General features: G+C 40.4%; 1 protein-coding gene across 1 annotated transcript; it reads left to right on the top strand.

Moving 5' to 3' along the window:
- The first annotated feature begins 2,696 nt into the window (after nucleotides 1–2,696).
- Nucleotides 2,697–16,029, top strand: cygb2 (cytoglobin 2). The gene is made up of 3 exons (XM_058641462.1): nucleotides 2,697–3,382; nucleotides 13,743–13,974; nucleotides 15,392–16,029. The coding sequence occupies exons 1-3, from the start codon at nucleotides 3,174–3,176 to the stop codon at nucleotides 15,554–15,556; spliced, it is 606 nt and encodes a 201-aa protein (XP_058497445.1). The 5' UTR covers nucleotides 2,697–3,173; the 3' UTR covers nucleotides 15,557–16,029.
- Nucleotides 16,030–17,593: the final 1,564 nt, after the last annotated feature.

Below are 17,593 nucleotides of genomic sequence, written 5' to 3'. Positions count from 1 at the left end.
GCCGCCAATTTTGAAAGGTTGTATTTCCATTCATAATAAAATGTTTTCAATTTGTTTTTGTTTACAATGTGGAACATAAAGCTGTGCGGTTATATTTGATTCAGGGATGGTTGTTCATTTGTCCTAATAAACTTTTAAAATGTCATCTTTTGCTGGGTTTTTATGACACAATACTTACTAATTATGACCTTACTCGATATTACAAAACAAACTCAAACTAACACTAAAACTACTAAAATCTAAAGTAAAACTAAGCATTTACAAAACATAAAAACTAACACAAATGATAAACACGTGTACCAACTTTCGTTCATGTACTTAGCACGACAAAAAGTCACCTGATGAAAGCTGATTTTGAATTTCGTAAGCCCCTCCCACTTCCAATTTCCTACGCTTTTTCTCCGAAGGACTTTCACATGTAAATTTAGGGACCAGGTTTTGGTCTCCATGAGGACTACTGGTCCAGGCAAGGTCAGTGTTTATGCCAGAAAAGGTCCAAAAGAGGTGAAAAATAAAAGTCCATGCACACACAAACTTGTTTTTATATCTTAGTGAGGACCCATCATTGACATAATGCGTTCCCTAGCCCCTTACCCTAACATTAATGATCACAACTAAGAACCTAACCTTAACCCTTACCCTAATCCTAACCCTAAAACTGGGTCTTGATCCTGAAAACGCCCTTTAAAGTTGTGGATCCCACAAAGATAGGTTTGTATGTTTTTTGGACCTCACAAAGATACAAAGACAAGTACACTCTGACAACGTCACCAGTTTGTCTTGGCATATCATGAGTATATGCACTTACTGTCTGTAAAAGCTTAATAAAGGAAAGTACATACAACAGAGAAAATATTTCCTCACTAAATCACAATGTCATTTTCTTCAATATCAATACAAAAGAGTTTCAATATATTACAGTATCGATACCATGTTTAAGCTTTGTGCAAACAAAAGCAGTCCATCAGGCAGAGATCCAGTATATACTCGAAGTTACAGAGAAGTATGAATTTCTTATTTTTAGGTCACACGGTTTGTTATTCTGTGCTGCACGAACAGCAAAGGCGGTCTTTCCTGGATCAGTTCTGGTTCAGAGCTCCTGGAGCATCAAACCAGTCACTGCTGCAGGTTACACACGGGCCAGAGAAGATGAGATTTAAGATGGCAATTCTCCAACATATTGCATCAGTAGCAATGGTTATTACATCCCTCAGTCAGTCAGTCAGTCAGTCAACCAGCCAACTGTCAGAAGGCAGCGTGGCGGCGAGTGCTGTAATTATCAGCAGTGATTAGCTGGAGGGCAGAGTGGAGAATTAAATCCAGAGGCCTCAGTGTGAACATGTGTGGATATTTGAAATCCCCACAATTTAGAAGCGAAAGGAAAACTGATCTGACTTTATCCTCTTTGGAAAAGTCGGATGTTTACAGTTAGCTTACTAAGCTGTCGCTTTACCAAAAATGTTATTAATTTATTGGCTATGGGAAAGCAGAACACACAATATTGACATCTTGTTGATGAAAGTACAACTCGGCTCAGCTCTGACAAGCTTTATAGGATTTTTCAGTTCATTGTTTTCATTTTCTGCTTTACTAGTTTGGTCTAGTTTCCATTAAATCCACAGCAGCCGCGACTGTGTGTTCACCACCTGATCTGAATAAAGAGACATATATATTTTATTCAGAAGTTAATGAAGACTTAAATTTAAAGTCAGGTGGTCAGAATCATGATCATTTCCACAACAGGACATATCTATTGATGATTATAATGGGGCGTTCGTTATTACTTTAAAGTGGAGCTTACAGTCAATGAGTACTTGGGTTTTCTTATTGGCTGTGAGCTCTCCTTTAAAGCACATGTTGCCAAACTGGTAACTTGGCTTAGGGTAAAGCTTGGTTTCTATTACATAAATAAATCCTGCTAAAGCAAAATAACTTTTAGTATCTACATATGGGTGCTTCGACCAAACGTTTACAGTCTTTGAACACTGTTACTCTCTGTGTCCTGAAATTTGCTACTGGCTGTTGTCGTCGTCAACTCACTCATCACTGTGAACTTTATGATGAATCTGAATGTCCTATTCTGAGTGTACACAGACAGACACACTCGCTGTTATTAATCTATGAGGCTCTTCTTGGCTTAGTTCCTCCATATCTGCATTGAAAAGCCACTATTCTCTACATTCTTGTGAATTTCCCAATGTTATAGAACAGAATCAGAGAAAAAAGTCCAGACTGATATGAAACGATCTTATTAGACAGACAACGAGAAACCAGCACTTTAAATGTCAAGCAAACTTTATACACTGTCACATTATTGTTTGTAACATTTACTATGACAGGTGCTACTGACCTGGCTTTGAAATTAAGTTTTATGGTCGCCACTACAAGTAGTCCTTAATGAAGACCAAAACCTGGTTGGTCTTCATGAGGCAGAACCTAATTTCTGTGGTTAAGTTAAAGGCTAAGATTTGATTTTAGTTGGTTAGGCTGCTCTGAATGAAGGGAAATCAGTGCAGTCTCCTAAGAAGAATAGCTGCACAAACCTGTGTGTGTGTGTGTGTGTGTGTGTGTGTGTCAGAGACCCTTATCTTTTTCTCCAGATCCCCCCCGCCTCTCTCTCTCTCTCTCTCCTCCCCACTCTCACTTCATCAGGTCTTCACATTTACACACACACACACACACCAGAGCGACAGGATCAGAGAGAGGCAGCACAGGAGTGACAGAGGGGCGACACTGACAACCATCTCCCTCACTGGGGGAGAGAGAGAGAGAGACGGAGAGAGAGAGAGAGCGAGAGAGAGAGAGAGAGAGAGACGGAGAGAGAGAGAGAGGAGGTAAAACAGTGAGAGAAGTAAGTTTTTAGGTGGAGGAAGGACAAGTGAGGGAGAGCTTGGTGGGTGGCAGTTGGGGGGAATTGGGCTCTCCATTTTCCCTTTTCTCTCTCTCTTTTTTTGTGACTGCCTGCCTCCACTCTTGTCTTTCTCCTCTACTCCACCTCCTCCTCCTCCTCCTCTTCCTCGTCTTCCTTCTCTGTCTGCTCCTCTTCTCATCCCGGCTCCCCTCTCCCAGCTCCCGCCGTGGGGTCTCAGCTCTCCGTCTCCCTCCCCCCCTCCCTCACTCCCTACCTCCCGCGAGCCCTGCTGGGAGCCTCCGGGCTGCTGCGCCGCAGGAGGATGTCTCGCCGGGAGTCTCCACCACCGCCGCCCTCTCCACCTCCACCTGCACCTCCGCAGCTGCTGGGAGTGCAGAGGGGACAGGTGGACCGTGAGGACCGTCCGGAGCGCGCGGAGCCACTGTCCGACACAGAGCGGGAGATCATCCAGGACACATGGGGACAGGTCTACAAGAGCTGTGACGATGTAGGAGTGTCTGTGCTCATAAGGTGAGTTTTTTTTTTTAATAAACAATAAACATACTGAAGTTTTGAATCCTCTTTGTCACAACCTTCATACAACCTTTAGAGAACGTTCTTTAAAGCTTGCAAGAAGGTTGTGACAAAGTAACGTTCTGGGAACCGAATGTGCAACCAAAAACTTAACGTTAGGGGAACGTTAGGAAAACTTTCCGTGTCAACCACAGGTAACGTTCCAAGAACGTTCTGGGAGCCACATATTGTTAGCTGGGATGCACCAGCCTCACACACTCACAGGTGTAGATTCTTTATTCTCACAGGGAGAACTGACATTTTCTATTAAATCACAGCCAGTTATCATTCAGTGCAGCCAATAACCAGCAAATGACTCAGTGTAACCAAGCAAACCCTTTAACAAACCCCTGTAACATTCAAAACTGCTGATGTGAATGTAGAATATTCTTGTCTACATCCATTGCTGTTGCTTTGTATGTGAGTAAAAATACAGTGATTACATACTAAACATATGTAGCCAGAAGCCAGTATTAAAAAAAAAACGTTTCATGCAGTATGTCAAGACAAAAAAGCTAAATATCATAAGAATGACGTTTTTATTGTATTACTATCAGATTTAAGTAGAGAACCTTGTGAAACGGACATTTTGAACAAATAGTACTACGACATAGACGTACACTCAAAGAAAGACAGAGAAGTTCATGGGCTGTGTTCATCCTCTGAAGTGTAATACATGTGTCTCTGTGTCAAGAGGGCTCAGCAACGAGGACACACACACATGCAGACATGTTTGTGCAGCATACTCCTTGCCTCTCCCACCGAACCTTAACCATCATAAATAAATGCCAAATCCTAACCTACACCCAAATATCTAACCTTTACCCTTAAAAAGCCTGTTGGCTGATACGATGTCAGGATCAGTCAAAATGTCCTCACTCCATATTGGTTTATACGATTTTTGGTCCTCACAAAGCTATAAAATAGAAGAACACACACATGCACCCATTCCCTCACCCTCTCACCAGTAACTGAGCTGTGACAAATGAAGGGAAGGAGGGAACATCACATTTGTCTCCCATTAGGATGCTGAAGAAATACTCCTTGGTCCTCAAGGCCATCAAAGATGGGTAATATGGTGAAATGTGTTCTTTGAGTACATGTTGTTGACTTTATTCAGTTGTTGACAGTTTAGACATCCTATATATATTCAAATTACCAGTAGCTCGTATTCCCGCTGTCTTGTTCAGGAGTTAAAACCATATTTGTAAACATAAAAGGTCAACAGGCAGCTCTGCAAACTGGATGTAACACAGCTTGACTCTCCGTTTCCTGACTTTTTTTTTTTTACTGAGGAAAACATGACTCCTGCAAAGGTCCCCGGCTAAACTGTCTCAGGGTTGAGCTTAATAAATCCTTTAAGGGCTTGTTAAAATGGACAGCAAGTCACAGCCAGGGAGGAGAATGATGTGAGCCAGACAAAATGATTTTCAGTTTGGAGTGGGTGAGTCTCTGAGGGGAGAGAGCTTAAGGGGCGGACAACATTCTTGTGTGCATGTGTGTGTGTGTGTGTGTGTGTGATTTTCTTATCTGTGGATGACAGCTTTGGCACTTGAATATGTCCCAGCATGCCTCACTATCCATATTTTCCTCTGTTGCTCTTTTTAGTTCCCCATATATTGCTCTTTTTCCAATTTCCCCAAATTTGAACGTGAAAGAAATCTTTCAACAAATCATGTTTTGTTTTTTTTTGTTTGTAAAATATCGAAGTGATTGTGGATAAACAGTGTTGCAGAGTCTAAAGTCAGATTGTTGTGTAATCTGTACAGTAGTTAAAGCTCTAAAATACCTCAAGTGTCTCTGAATGTTTGGCATTTTCCCCCGGAAAAGTAACTCCAAGTGCTAAATCATTATTTGTGAGTGCTGTTTCCGTAATTTCCTGTGGAAGTGGTAATTGATTTGACAGATTATTTTAGCCCTTTAAGTGGCATTTTAATCAGTGTCGTGCACAAAGAGTGTAATTATCTACAGTTGGTGAGCAGTTCCTCAGGAGAACTGACACTGGGTCAGGGTCTCTTGCATGGTTGAGATCTTGTTTTTTGAGATCAGTGCACAACGTCTCCCCCCACCCATGTGAACACAGATCTGCATTTCATCTTGATCCATCTGCTTAGAGACACGGAGCGAATAGACAGTGACATTAGCTTCAGTTGATCTCACCAATGAGTGCAAATGCAATTGCACCAAAGAGTGAATGCACCCCGGGCGTCAGCAGAACGGTGCATATGGCAGCTCTGTGAATGCAATCAAACCCTGTGTACTTTGGCTCTTATAGAAAAGTGCTTATGGGAGGAAATCGAGCACATTTTTCATAAAGCAGAAGACATCGAAGTGTCACACTGAATCTCATCCTTTTTCACTGCTGAAACTTCAAACATGTCTTTCTTCCAAAGCAAACTCTTAAAGACACAAATTCACCGTTAAACCAGTAAGTTATTATTATTATTATTATTTTTATTATCATTATTATTATTATTATTGTTGTTGTTGTTTTTGAGATGTTCTCAATCTCTTAAGGTTATTTCTTGCTGTAACGTCTTTCTGAGTCACATCTCTTTTTTAAATGTATTTATTTAACCCTTAGAACACAGAACATTTAGGCTGCTTTTTTTCCCCATTACAAACGGGTGTCTTATATTCTTTTTTTCAGCACAACCTATAGGCAGTACAAAACATTTTTAAAATCGGATTCAATATGTGAAATTTGGAAATACGTCACAGTTCAAAGTTCACTTGGCTCATTTTTTATGAACAAAAATAAAAGAAAAACTGTCTCGTTTTTTTTGTGACTTCTGCACAATTATCTCAACTACCATTTTTTTTTAAATAAATATATAGGATATGAATATGTGATTTAAAATGAATCATAACTTTGACTCAACGACACATACAAAGACGTAAAAAGAGAATTTTATAAAGCCTGTGATGGAAAGATGTGATGTATAAGCACACACCCCCAGGTTATGCCAGGCTGTAGCCTGAAGCTGATTTCCACCTGTAGTCTATTGGCAGGTTGACTTTACAAGGAAAAAACAAAAATACAATCAGAAAAGTAGAAGCATAAACAAAAAAGCAGTAGTTACATAAAGAGGAAATCTGGAGTTATTATCCATACAAATCAGTACAAATATATACAACAAAAAACAACAATAAAGCAATGATAATAAAGTCCTAGTGTCATCAGATGATAGTGAAGTGATTCATGCAGAATGACAGGTCAATTATTGCACAAGTTCCAAGTATTGAAAATATAAAGTGCTCTGTTGCATAATTGTTTGAGTGCACCTGGCCCCTTGAATTATTACACTCTGGTGGAATTACACATAAGCCATCATTCATCATTTCAGAGACGGTCACATGTTTGGTTTCGGCTGCTTCTTAAATGTTGTGGACCAATGAGACGAGGCAGGAAGTAACAATTGACTGAGTCAGACTTGAGTAGCCACCAGGGGGCAATACTGCTAGTTGCAAAAAGAACTCCATTTAAATGGAAGTCTATGGTTAAACTTTAGCCTACTGTAGCTTTTAGGCCTGGGTCACACTTGGGGTCAAACGAGACAATGAAGAAGGCGGTAACCATGAAAGTTTGCTTGAGGGTACATGAGGTAGTCCACTGGTGTGAGTGTGAAAACAGAGTTGTACTTCTCTGAATTGACGTAGTGTTGTTGTGGTTGGTGGACTTCCGCAGTTATTCTTCTTCTACGCTGGTAATAAGGCACGAGTTGTACAAGATGATGCTGCCTGAACCGACTCTCTCGTGTCACGTCCTGTTTATCATGTTATTCATTTTATGTACAGTTTAGGCGAACCAGGAACACTCGGTGACACTAGTTTCAGGTGTTTCTCTGCAGCAGATGATGTCAGTTTTGTTACCATTTAGAGGAAAATAGACAATAAAACATGGCACATATGAGAATAATAATAATACTACTAATAATATGGCATATGGCACCTTTCAAAGAACCCAAGGCTGTAACCTGCATGTGACGTCTGTAAACTCAGTGTTTAAAGAATAAAAAAATGGGCAGACCATGGTCAAGAGGAAAGGAATTGGGCTTGTGACTGAACGGTCACCAGTTCAAATCCCCCATTTCTGCCTGGAAGCAGTACCCTGTGTGTGTGTGTATGAGTTCACCACCGGTGTATAATAAGTCAAATTCACGATCACTAATTGGTGTGTGTGTGCATAAATGACTCATTCTAATTCTTCTTAACTTTCAAAAACTGACATGGCCCGAGTCAAATGTTGAGGCTTTGAAATGTGAGTTTGTTTTCACAACCAGAAGAGTGTCTAAATTTTTTTTTATATCATCTTTCTATCACCACTGAGGCACTAGGAACATAATGTGTACGGATACACTGTAAAATACACAAAACACAAAAAAACTAACTGACATGCTGATGCCACCAGAGGAAAAGTGAAAGCATGAGTCATCCTGCATTCTTATTGAACACCGCCGTGTAGAATTAAACATCTCAGTCAGAGCCAAAGTAGTTAACTGACCCACACAGTAGTGGGTCAACATGACCACATGTCCACAGAGCCCAGAACAAGTATAACATATTTTCATTCATTCATTCATTCATGAAGCGGGGTACACGCTGGACAGTTCGGATGACATATTTTGTTTATGATAAAGAATATTCCTTGAAAGAGAACATCTCAGGCAAACATTGCAAAGTCCAGCCTGTTTCCATGCAAACAACACAGGTGAAGTTATTCCAAGAATAATTTCTGACCATTTTTGCTTTTACATTCCTGTGATTGCAGGTCTTTTATGGTTTGCCTTGTGAGAAAGACGTCTTTGAAGTTACAGCAGTGAGGTTCCAGGTTGTAAAAAAGAAAAGAAAGAACCTACACTCTCATCAAAGTGTGATTAAGAAGCCCCACTAATGACTTCATTTAAATGCAGAGGCAGGTGCAAGAATGTGCTTCGAGCTCTACAAATTACCTATCACTGGGACAACACATTTGCCACTGTGCTTCATTATTTATGCAGCATTACAGTAAAACTGAAATATCAAGTGAAAGTTTAAGTTGTCGTCGTGATGTTTTCAGCCATAGCAGCAACACTTATAGGCCCAAACTGAAACATTTCAACCAATACCAACTTATTGGACTGGCTGAAATGACTTTGATGCTCCTCTTACTTTACCCGCGACATCACCATGAGGTTGACATTTGTGGGTTTAAACTAGGGATGTCCCGATACCACTTTCTGGTGTCTGATAACGATACCGATATCAAAAACTCATCCGATTCAGTCATTTTAGACCATTTATGAACTATGAAGCTGTGAACAACACATTAGTGCTGAGTCATTTCAAAGACGTGATTCTCCAACTGTGTAACAAATATTGCTCTCCCACAAAGAAGAAATAAACAGCACAAACATTTTTATTTACATTTTTACAAGCATGGGATATACAGGATTTTTGTATTGTCTACATTTGTATTTGTCCAATATCCGATCCAGTGATTTTGACCAGTATCAGACCGATACTGACCGATACTGATTCCCATCCCTAGTTAAAACTTGATTTATTTATTGACAATTATTACCTGAATAAATGCAGCCTGTGTTCAAAGTATAGGTGATACAAAAATGCCTGTAAAGTGTCTTGTCCTATTTTAATATAAAATGTAATATTTGATTCTGAGACTCAAACCTAAAGGAACAATAGATGCTTCGAGACACCAGACGAATAATGGTTTCCTGTTCTCTGTGATATTCCTGTTTGTAAAACCAGACCTTGCCCAGCAGGGTAGAGGGACAGGCACACAAAGAAGGAGAAGAAAAACTCTGCTTTTCTTCAAAGAAAGCATTAGCGCCGCACCACTGTTTCCTTAAAGCCGTGAACTTTCATGTTTGAGATCTACCAGACAGGAATAATACAGACAGTATTATTCCTGTCACCAAGGACAAAGTGTGTATACGTGTTGTGACAGCTGGTAGAGCTGGGCTAGAAGTGCCACAGGCTAGTTGAGCCTTTGTACGCCTGGCGTGACATAGGATCTCGGTGGATCTGCGGTGTAGTGGCGCTGCCGAAGGTGAAACTCCAACTGGGGGATAACTGCACGAGCAGTTCTCGTCTTTAAGTGGGTCACAGCACAACTCGCTCTCATGTAAATCCATCAGTCAGCGGTTATCTCTGAACGCGCTCTGCATTGTTGTCATTGTGCTTAATCTGTCAAATTCCTCACAAGCCCCTTTAGCTCCGCTTGTGGGAAGGTTCTTATTTGTTCAGCGTACACTCTCTGCTCTCACTTCCTGAGCTGCAATGAGCTCAAATGTCAGCTGTGACAGAAACTGTGAAACCTCCTGAATCAAAGCAAGGCATCTTAACCCGAAACCCACGAGACAATTTACCTTTTCTTTGTTTATGTCCCTGTAAACATCTATCAGGGTGGTTGAAGAATGGAATTTACTACATCACAACACTAAAGCACTCTGTAAAAATAACCTTAAACAGAGGGTTAAATTCATTTTCTTTCCACATCAGTATTACATTCATATATATGTATATACTGTGTATATATATATATATATATATATATATATATATATATATGTGTATCTATATACGTATATATGTATATATATACATATATATATTTTTGAACGGTGAAGCATGACGTTATCTTCTCAGATACAGAGTTTTGTGAGAGCATGTCAGGACTGGCTTGCTGCTCTAGTAGAGTAATTTGTTTCAGACATTCACGGCTCCCAGAGGTTATTCAGTAATTAACAGATTTTTAATCTGGTGACACATCAAAGAGCATTTAATCCTAATTTAGGCATACACTGCATTAATACCTAAGCCAAGGCCATTTCAGTGCAGATCTGGATGATGATGGATGATCTTAGCTGTAAGGCTCGACTGAAATCCATGATACTATATTCACCTGTCATTTTATTGATGTAGACCTGATACTTTATTTAAAAAAAAAGTTATATTGTTATAAACTTAAAATCACATGTTTTGCATCTGTTTTCATCTGTAAACAAAAGAAGCAAAGCTTCATGACAATGAAAGCAAATAAAAAAAGTTGTGTTTTGTAAATTAATTATATAGTACATTTTTTTTATTTTGTAGTTTGAAGTAATATTTTATCCATCATGTGACTCCTTGGCTTGGAGAACTCAAGAACCTCTGGAGTAAAGGACGCATCCTTTCTTGGTTCAATCCAAACAGAAAACTGCTCTCAACAGCAGTGCGTGAAAGAAATGTTATTTGATTACATTCATAATGTCGTGGAAGCTTTTTAATCTTTGCCTTTCAGTGAGTTCAGTTTTTTAGGCTGATCCACTCACATAAGCTGCTCCACACATGCTAGAAAATTAAACACCTTTCTTCAGCACACCTGCATCAAATTATACTTAAAGAGTTAAAAAAAAACAACCTCACTGCCATGGACACTGCTGCTGCTGCTGCTGATGATGATCTGTGAAAGCCTCTGCAGGCAGCACCTGTCATCTCGAGGGTGCAGAGGTGGACAGCATCACAAATTACTCACTAAGTTAAACGTACAAGAAACTAATCAGAATTTAATGTAATGTAGCATTTCTGCAAAATGTTCTGATTTTGTTGAGTAGTTACACGGGCCAAAACATTTTCAACACTCCTTAAATCCATAGAAATCCTTATTTCTATTCACTATTATTTCGGTCGTCATTTAATGACATCATTGGCTTTACTGTCTCTGCAATAACATTCGGGGCAAACCTCCTACGAAACATCTTAGTGAAGAAGGAGATATTCAGCAAGTCAGCGTGTTGTCTTATGTTTTTTCATTTTATTATGTGTATTTATCACTAATGACTCATGAATACTCATTGCCACTGAAGCTCTCCCCATGAAGCACAAATGACACAACAAAACAACAATTGCCACGATCCCATGCTGCGTCCTGATGACATCAAACTAGGTCTTTAATTATTTTTTTGACTGAGAGACCCCTAGAAGCAGGAAATTGCATACGCTGCGTTTAAAGGCCCGGGGTTAATATTTAATCATTTGACTCTTTGTAGCGTTTTTTTTGTAATTTGAAAAATCGTGACTTTATAACCCTTTTGTCATTCATTTCTTAGTGAAATCTAGACTGCTCAAGTACAAGGCGTCTCATTCTTTGGCCAAATGTTGTGACACATGTATGGTTACCATTACAATGCATTTCTGGATTTATAATGTGACTCTAAGGGGATTTGTCTCAGTTAATCTAATAGATGTCATAGCTGTCATCTGTATTTCCAAAGAGACTAAATGGCAACAGCGATGTTAAGAGGCGGCGTCTTTCTTGTTCATATGACGTGCGTGTGGTGTTAATGCTCTCTGTTTTTTGTGCGTCTCTCCTCTTTCTCATATTCAAAATTCATCAAAACAGTTCAATAGGCAGTGTCACCAGACACAGCATGATAAACAAGCAGATAGAACAGGCTCTTTTCTCTGTAAAAAAAAAAAAAAAAAAGAAGCATGACATGCTTTAAATTAAATTATAGAATTAAAGAATTTTAAACATGTCTTTCTTGGGTTTGTCCATGTCCTTTCTGTGCTTATGCAGGTTTTCTTCTGCCCACAGTTTTAAAGACACTGGTAAAGTTAAATACAATATAATGTTTATCGCTTTATCCTCCATGAGGGTGGCGGGGGGTGCTGTGCCAATCTCAGCTGACATAGAGCGATAGGTGGGGTACCCCCCTGGACGGATCGCCGGTCCATCGCAGGGACAAACAAACCATTCACTCTCACACTCACAGACAATTTAGGGTGTCCAATTTACCTAATCCCCAAATTGCATGTTTTTGGACTGTGGGAGGAAGCCAGAGAACCATGCAGAACGGCCCTTGTTCCAACTGGGGCTTGAACCTGGGTCTTCTTGCTGCAAAGGCAAGAGTGCTAACCACTACACACCAACCACATGGCCTCCAATCCAATCCAATCCAATCAACTTTTTATAGAGCACATTTAAAAACAACACAGTTGCCCAAAGTGCTGTACAATAACATTAAAATGACACAAACACAGGTAAAAATAAATAAATGAATGAATAAAAATATATTTGAAAAAACACAACATCTCACATTCACAAGGCTATAAAAACCAGAGAAAGCAACAGTTTTGCACGTCAACAACAGCTCACACTACGTCAAAGGCCAAGGAGAAGAAGTGAAGGGGCGTGTCTAATATTAAAAGGCAACTCATTCCAGAGTTTGGGAGCCAAGGCTGAAAAAAACCAGTCTCCTCTGAGCTTCAGCCTGGTTTTGGGTACAGTCAGAATCAGCTGATCAGCAGATCTGAGAGACCATGATGGAGCATAGCACTCCATTTAATGGAAATTCTTAATTACCTGAAGGTGTGAACATGAGAGTGGTCGTATGTCCTGGCTCGTGCCCAGTGTCAGCACAGTGAGACTGGCTTCTCCCCAAACACCATCATGCTTCCTGATGTACCATGAAAACTGTGTTTTTAATGGTACAGACCTTTGATGTCCTGCGCCTATCTCCGGATTGTTTCTGAAACTGTTGAACTCCTCTTCATGTCTGGATTGCCATCAGTAAACAAAGTTGTCTGGGGGAAAAAGTGAAAAAAAAATCTATTGTATTAGGAGTCTGGGAACCACTTCACTGCAAATGCTGCAGCTGATAAATGCCAACCTCTCTTGTCTGCTCTTAAAACCACATGGAACACACACTGTCTGAAGCCAAGTGGAGGAGACAACATCACGTCTTAATCATCACCTGTAAGAAAATGGTTTTCCCCACGATATAGTATCGCCTCAGCTCGCCTCACCTCCACACAGTTTGGTTGGTTTTCCATTACAATATAGTACCTCCTCAACGTGGGCGGAGTCATCACAGCAAGTGTTTTAGAAACCAATTAACCAATAAGACGTATTTTCATGGTTAATCCTCACGTTCTCAAATTATTCAGTCTAACTGGCCAAAACTGGCATCCCAAGAACTGCTCTGGGACGAAATGGCCGTCTTGACTTCTCCGCTCAAGCTGCTTACGGCCAAGTGGAAAGGGAACCAGGTCAAAAAAGGGCTGATACCCAACCCCCATTGCTCCCTGGGCGCTGCTCACTGGTTGCCTGCTGCTCCTAATTCTAGGAAAGGTTCGAGTAGAGGATGGGTTAAATGCAGACAGGAATTTCCCCTGTGGGACTGATAAAGGGCTCATTTATTTTTTATTTACCCCAACAACCCGACCTCGGATAAGCGGTAGAAAATGGATGGATGGATGTTTTGTTTTCAGGATTTTATATGCATGTAATGCTATTGGCCTCGTTTGTCTCTCTTTTTTTTGCCCCTTATAGGTTCTTTGTGAATTTCCCATCAGCCAAACAGTACTTCAGCCAGTTCCAGGAAATGGAGGATCCAGAGGAGATGGAGCGAAGCACTCAACTTCGGCACCATGCCCGCAGGGTGATGAACGCCATCAATACTGTGGTGGAGAATCTCCACGACCCTGAGAAAGTGTCGTCAGTGCTGGCTCTGGTGGGAAAGGCCCACGCTATCAAACACAAGGTGGAACCCATGTATTTCAAGGTAATTTTATACTCCTCTCTCTGAGCTACTTTTGATATTTACACTTAAGGTTTTTTCCCAGAATTGTTGTTGCTGACAGTCCGATGTTAGAGAACACTGGCACAGGGGCTTTGTTTTCTTTTTCGACCATTTCTTGTAAATGTAAAGAAAGGAAATTGTTCTCCCTTTCCTGTTAAAGTAGTATAGTGGGATTATCTGCCTGCTTCACCAGCCCTTTGAAGGTGCACCACTTGTACTTGAAAGGCATTTTTTCCTCACATTTTCTCGTTAGCGGAAAGGTATTCATCCATGTATTTAAATCTGTTTTAGGCCAAAGGTCATGCTGTATTCATCTGCCGTTACTATCTTTTTATTATTGTGACACGCCATACAAAGCGTATGCTCCATAGAAAGTTATTAATGTTATTAATGTTAATATATGTAAAAATCTGCAGCTACCTGCAGAAGCCGTAAACAGCATCATGCTTAAATTAGACCCGTGTCGTTTACAGTGTGAAAATCAAATGTTGCTTCCCCTCTTCAAGTCTTTTGAATGTCGTTGGCAGTCGCGTCACAAATGCAGCTGTGAAGAGAACACACTTCACGCGCCTTTCAGCACCACTGACTTCCAACTGCCTTTAAGATATTTTTTCACATGTATTTGATCAGTTTGGGACTAAAATGTTAGTACGACTGTGCATTTCCTGCATTCATTAACTGCCCTGTAGATGGTGATCTCATTATCCTAAAATGGTATTCATTTTATACTTCACTGACTTAACATTATTAGATGTCCACTGTCACTGAATTTATTATTGGAAACATCTAAAAGAACACAAGGGTCAACCTGCTTATGTTCCCTCCGCCTTTTAATCACAGTGTACGGATGGAGTCAAGAGTTGCTCAGTTGCCATAGAGATGGTTTAGTCAGTGGTGTTTTGTGTGGCAGACTGGTTCCCTGGATGACCAGTATGGAGAGCTATTTATTTGACCCCCAGTGTTGTTTATGACAAAAGAAAATATTTGAAAGGTCATTTATTCTTTTAAATGTATGTTTTACGGACAGTTTTATTGGGACTCAAGTGTCTCTATATATCAGAGAGTGTTGTCGTATAGAGTTTTCTTTTTTAATTTCCGTCGCCTCCTCTCTGCGCCTTTCTGCCTTCTACTTTCATGTTTTACTGTTCTCGTTTTCAATTTTCACCTGTCTCCCCCACTTTTCCACTACAGTGAATTGGATTATTTCCACCTCCTCACTCCCTCTGTATCTACGAACATTATTTCTCTTCATTACTCTCTCCTCCCTCCACCTGCCGTTATCTTAATGGCCACGTTTTCCCCACCATTTGAAGCCACTCGTCCTTCTCAAATCATTTCAGTCCACTTTCCTGTTAATCAATGTGTTGTTGTTTTTTTTCTGACCATCCATCTCCCTCAGATCCTGAGTGGCGTGCTGCTGGAGGTGTTGTCTGAAGACTTCCCAGAATTCTTTACGGCAGAGGTGCAGATGGTGTGGGCCAAACTGATGGGGGCAGTGTACTGGCACGTGACAGGGGCGTACACGGAGGTGGGGTGGCTCCAGGTCTCCAGCTCCGCCGTGTGAAGAGTACGGATGAAGAGAGGGTAAAGGAGTTTCCAGTGGACTTGGAAAATGATGTGTTTGTAATAATGCAAATGCAGATGTAGACGAGTCGGTTTGAAAGGCGTTCTGCGAGGATGGCTAAATTAACATGGATGAGACTGATGTTGTAATCCGTGCAACTCTGTACTTTCATTTTGGAGATATTTTGGTGCTAATCCTTGGTTGTTGTGTTTTCTTTTCTGCGTTGCACTTCCCAGACATCACTTGGATACCAAACAATGTAGCCACACGTCATTGATGATGTTTTAGCTTATGTCAGTGATGCTTTGATGTGTGTATATAGAGCCATGTAAGTGATCAATGCGATACGTAATCATTCAGGTGTTTTACTTCCAGACCAAAAAACACACTACGCACCACTTCCTCTGTGGCAAACGATCTTCCCCACTAAAGAACCTAGAAGAGCTTAGACAAAATAAAATTTGCTACATTTACTGACGATGACTCTCCACTTGCTACAAGGCCTGTCAAGCTTTCCACTCATGCACGCTCAAAGTTTACAATGATAATACCAACTTTTTCCTTTGCAACACGTGGGAGACAATTTTAAATGTTTTAATCCTGAGAAAGCACAGACGAGACGATCCAGTCGAGACGCAGGACCACACACGTTTAACCGTTTAATCAAACGATTCCAGGGATTTTGTGATGTTTTGTGCTGAGAAACGCGAAAAAAACTGCACATGAAGTCACGGCTGAGAAGACAGAATCAACTTGACTTGTACAAGTTACGGTTCTAAACAAAAGTACGCAACATCCGTTTCCTGGTCGATTTGCTCTCATTGATTATTGCGCGTTCTGCCCCACGCCCCAATCACTGTACATATCAGAAGACTCTGATGTGTCTGATGACGTTAAAATCGCGTCTGTTAACCCCTCACACTACAGGATTAATTGGTCGGATAATGTTTTCAAATCAGCCTAAAATCAAAATCAACCTGTCCACCACCCACCTTCTGGCCTTTAGGCATGCTAAAAGACAAAGAATACAATAACTACATTTAATTAATTTCATGTTTCGAGATGGCTGATTAGCCCTAGTAATATGTTTTGGGTTTTTTTTCAGTAAAACCGAGCTGACTCTTTAACATAAATCTCCACAAATGTGATTAGTTAATAATGTGCTCCGTAGCATTGATGCTAGGTTGCTAATGTAGCAGAAATGCTAATATTGGCAGATAAACACACCGATGAGTCGTTCTACACGTCATCTCTTGAATTCTTTGGTTTTGCGACAGTAAAGAAAAAGACAGCGGTCGCTAAACTCTGTATGTATGCTGATGACATTACACAGGGTTACAAAGGGTAGAGCTTTAGTGACATCATCAGTCAGAGATGGACATTTACGGAAGCAGGTTATTACTTTACGGAGTTTATTTCAATGGAAACTTGTGATTATAGATACATGCACATGATTACACTTCAAGAGAGACTGAGAAATGTTGAGAGAAGGAATGATTTCTATGCTATAGGAGGGGACACTTAGTAGTTTGTTGGGACCATGGAGCTGCTGACTGTTAATAGATTATATTTGTGTCCTTCTACAATATATATATCCTCATTCTCTCTCTATTAATGCTCTTGATATCTTGTTTAACTTTACCGAGGTGTCGTTTGTATTTGTGTACTGTGGACAAAGTGTGCATACTCATTTTGCCATTTGTTTTTCCTTTTCTGCTCAACGTTTTTGACAAATAACAAAGCCTTTACACTTTTCTTACAAATTGTGAAGGAACATAGAAGCAGGTGGACACACTCCACAACCATCCCATGAACACATTCACACACGGGCATGCTTACAGACCACCTCTGTGGTAATATTTACCAAACTGTCAGTTAGTTTACCTCTGAAGCCCATCAGAGAGACATGCTGCATTACAGGCTCCATTAAGGGTTTTAGAAGCTCACTCGGGAGGTCTGAGAAGTACTATCAGTCTGGGTTTTGTTTTGCTTTTTTTAGACCTTTTATCATTCCATCTCAAGAAATGACGGGCAAAG

Source organism: Solea solea, chromosome 10 (assembly GCF_958295425.1).
Source record: "Solea solea chromosome 10, fSolSol10.1, whole genome shotgun sequence".
NCBI lineage: Eukaryota > Metazoa > Chordata > Actinopteri > Pleuronectiformes > Soleidae > Solea > Solea solea.
This window is presented reverse-complemented; position numbering and strand designations above follow the sequence as displayed.